Genomic DNA, 4,156 nt, shown 5'->3' on the forward strand with positions numbered 1-4,156 from the left:
TTCACATTTAGAGAGCGAAAAATTGAGAATGTTTGTTAGAAACAAATGTTGTACCAACGCAAGGCATATCTATCTATTAGGTTCTAATCAAAAAAAATTATCTGTAATATTGTAGGAGGAATCTTATCTATTGAACCTCAAATTATTTTAAAATAAAAATGTATGAACGATAGGGGTAGCACTTTGAATTAGTGGTGAATCATATAAATGGGTTACTACCTAGGATTATTCAGGGTACACAACTCTTATCTAAATTGTCTTAAAGGTCGTGGGTGTTAGCACTTTAATATGAATGAAATTTTTATATGATACTAATATCATATTTTCTTATGTATAATTACGTATTGGCCTTGTCAATGTCCCAGAAATTAATTTTAATTGAGGAGTTTTAAAAGTTCTGCTTGCTGGGTCATAAAATCTGTCCATTCCAATAAACATTATAATCAGCCTCCCAGGTCTGATATTATGTCATCCCCTTAGAACTCCGGTTTGTCTTGTCAGTCTCGGTGAATATGATGTAAACTTCGCTGTCCAAGCGGTTTTAAATACACGTTAGTGTTGCTGTTAAGGTCCGGAGATTGAATATTTTAGCATATTGACCGGCGGCCAGTTTAAACTAAAAGCAAACCCCAATAATGATGACCAAACGGTTAAAACATAAAATTGGCCGTAGGCTTTATACCAGATTCCAAAAAAACAATTAAATGATTTGGACAGTTTTTTGTTTTGTTTGGTTTTTTCGAAGAGGCTTGTCAATTTTGAAAACATGTGTAAAATGAAAAAAAAAGAGAAAATAAATTTCGTTTTTCTTTTGAAAATAGTTAATTTATGACGGTAATATTTTATTAAAGTAAAATACACTGAAATTAATTGGTAAGTATTCGTTTTCCAGTCAAAAATTAGAACCAAAGGACTAGTAACAATACTTACGATATATTTTCCATCCTTCATAATAATAAACACATTTTGCGTATATAACTTTCAATATACATACATACATTTATTTATATTTAATTTAATAATTTAATAAAAAATATTTAATTATACATTTTAAGGTGACTTTATAAACGATATTTTGTACTGACAAATTCACTTGCAAGTGATGTATATTGAAATCCATCATTAGAATACTATTATTTCCAGGTCATAGTTGCGTTAAATATTCAAACATTCATAGGTTATTTGATCACAAATCCAGTCTTTTCGTTAATCCAATTGGTTTACTTTCGTGGTACCAATTGCATGTAGAATCCAGACTTGGGCGTCAGACTAAAACGTGCCGACTCCCACATGTCCTTGAGAGTCCTCGGAGAGGCCTCAATCTTAAAATTAAGCAATAAGTGGTAAAGCATGCCCTTTACCTGCATTTGGGCAAATCGATTGGCTGCAAAAGCATTATATAGTCAGTATCGATCAACAAAACTAATCTTATCTATATATTACTCACCTATACAGCTACGAGGTCCGGCACCAAAAGGTATAAAAGTAAAGGGAACTATATCACCCTTTCGTTCCTCGCTAAACCGCTCGGGATCAAACTTTCTGGGCTCCGGAAAGTATCGATCATCTCCGTGCAGGCCGGCTATGGGAATGGAGACACGATCACCGGCCTTGAAATCAAAGAGCTTTGTACCGTCCTCGTCGGTAAGAGTGTAGTCCTTGGAACAGACCCGATCTACAGTGGGCGCAAGTGTCCACTTCCGTAGTGTTTCCGATACCACCATGTCCATGTAGGTCATTTTCTGGACGTCATCGTAGGTAACTGGTCCGCCGTTTAGAGATTCCTTCGTGTTCAGAACCTCCTCGTATAATCGCTGCTGAATGTCGGGATTGTGGAGCAACTCGTAGGCAATTATGCAGGTCAGATTGGTGTTGTTGTCAAGGGCAGCAAAGAAAAATATGAAGCACTGGGCAACAATCTCGTCATCGGTCCAATTCACAGTCGACTCCTTCTTGGCCTCCATCATCAATTGGATCATGTCGGGTCGAGTTATGTTAAGTTTCTCGCGCTGCTTCATGGCATCTATCACAAGGCGGACGAAGTAGTCCACTTTGGCGCCATCAAAAATCGCCATGTTAAAGAACTGCAAGAATATAGAAGGTTATAATGAAGTCAAGGAACTATAGTTCCGGAAGTACTTACTGTAAACAGCTTAGGCATGAGGGCGGACAGGGTAAACTTGAAGAACTGTATTCCGCTGGAGAAAATCAGCGTGGAGCCCACATGATAGAACTCATTCGTAGGATCTTCAAAAGAGTTCACCTTTAGCCCAAATGCCGTTGTGGCGATTACATCGCTGGTTAGCTTCTGGAAGAGAACTTTCATGTCCACCTCCACGGATTGGGATTGCCCCTGGGTCCTCAAGTGCTGGACGCACTCCCCGAAGCTATCGTTCATTAGGACAAACATGCTCCGCATCTTGGCCGCTGTGAAGACTGGGGTCAGGGTGTTCCTCATCTTCTTCCAACGCTGGTCCCTCATTGTGTTGACCATGTCGTTCAGCAGACGCTCGTTGGTGGTTATGAAGAGCTGGTGGTTGGGGAAGTAATCGAAATCCTTGACCAAGATCTTCTTGATCAGTTCGGGATCGTTCACTTGGATCATTGGGGTGCGCAGATTATAGAAGCCAACGACCTTACTGAGGTTTGAATATATTTTATTAAAAAAGCTTTGAATTTAATATAAAAATTAACTCACTGGTGACGGGTTCGCAAGTAGAACTCGGTTATTTCCTTTTGGTGGGAGACTTTTTGGAGAGCCGATTGTTTCGTGTTTCCAAAAAATGGACATGGCTTCTCGAAGGGCAGGCTCCGTTGTTCGAAGGTCTTGAATGTGGCAATAGACCACCAGTAGATGAGCACGATAATGGCCAGAAGGGCCAAACCTATTTCTAAGACAGCCATGATTGTTTGTTGTGGTTGTTTGTTGAGTTTTGAAGTTGATAGTTTACTGAGAACTGAGCTTGCTAAGCGTAGGACCCTCTAATTTATACTGGATAGGCCATATGTTTATCAGTCGTAACCTCTTCAGAACTTGAGAGCATGTGAGGTTTGTTTGATTCGATTTTTTAGCTTTCGATTGTAATTTCACAAATTGCTTGAGCTTTTTTCCTCTCTTTTAATTTCATAAGTTTGTAAAACGATCTAAGCTTCTCTGTGAGAGCTTTGTTTAAGAGCTTTTTAAGCTTAATCTTTGGAAGAATTGTAGTTTTTTATAAGGTCTTGAATTATTAAATATGAACGATAATTATCGCACTATAATAATTGACTTTAGAGTATAATACGACTTTTCACCATCCAACAAAGAACTTATTCTTTTCTTTTATTAGAGAATATATATTTTTATATTGAGAATATTATTTTAACTACAAATACATACATATACTAGTGGCAGTATCCTTTGCCTGTATTTATTTTTGGAACTTCCTAAACGGCCTTTTACTGTGTTACTCATATGGGTATTCAGGGTTTATTCACCCTTTTGCTACCAAGCTGTCATGCATACAAAATCGACTGTACATGTACATCTTTCTATATAAATATGTATATATGTATGTACGGATTCAATGCATATATAACTTTCATTTGCCCAGCCAACTATGCTAGGACCTCTACTTTCTCCATCCCCAAAAGGGCCTCTCGGCAAACACACATGTATGGAGAGTCCTTTAACATTTTATGCGCAACTTAAATGTTAGAATACAGAACCTCATACATATATGCATGTTGCTGCTGTGTTGGTGATGCATTTTATCAAAGCTTGCCCAGGACTTAAACTGTCTGTCAAGCTGCGAGGACCCCCGTAACGCCAACGCCCAGTGCCTCCCATTGAATGCTATTTGATTCTATTCTATAGTATCTCCCTCTTTCTCTTTTTTATGCGCAAATCATGCTGCATCATTAAATCTTTTGCTGCTGTTTGTCGCTCGTCCTTTGCCGTTCGTTGCCGCAGCTTTTCCTTTTGCATTTCCTTTCGCTTTCCTTTCACCAGCTATAGCAGTCCTCTGCTGAAATTTACGACTTTGGGCGTTGATTTTTTCGGAATCCATTTTCCACACAGCTCGCCACAGTTTTATTTTGTTTCGTTTTTTATGTGGTTTTAAGTAGTCGTAAAGCGTAACACTTGATGAGATATTAAACGTTGCCTTTCCCCAAA

General features: G+C 38.3%; 1 protein-coding gene across 1 annotated transcript; it reads right to left on the minus strand.

Annotated features, from left to right (window-relative positions):
* Positions 1-1,072: 1,072 nt before the first annotated feature.
* LOC108122970 (cytochrome P450 9b2-like) lies at positions 1,073-3,035 on the minus strand. Its single transcript, XM_017237853.3, has 4 exons — positions 2,699-3,035; positions 2,144-2,639; positions 1,448-2,084; positions 1,073-1,384 (listed from the first exon to the last, which is right to left on the minus strand). The coding sequence occupies exons 1-4, from the start codon at positions 2,902-2,904 to the stop codon at positions 1,221-1,223; spliced, it is 1,503 nt and encodes a 500-aa protein (XP_017093342.2). The 5' UTR covers positions 2,905-3,035; the 3' UTR covers positions 1,073-1,220.
* Positions 3,036-4,156: the final 1,121 nt, after the last annotated feature.

This window comes from Drosophila bipectinata, chromosome 2R (genome assembly GCF_030179905.1).
Source record: "Drosophila bipectinata strain 14024-0381.07 chromosome 2R, DbipHiC1v2, whole genome shotgun sequence".
Classification (NCBI taxonomy): domain Eukaryota; kingdom Metazoa; phylum Arthropoda; class Insecta; order Diptera; family Drosophilidae; genus Drosophila; species Drosophila bipectinata.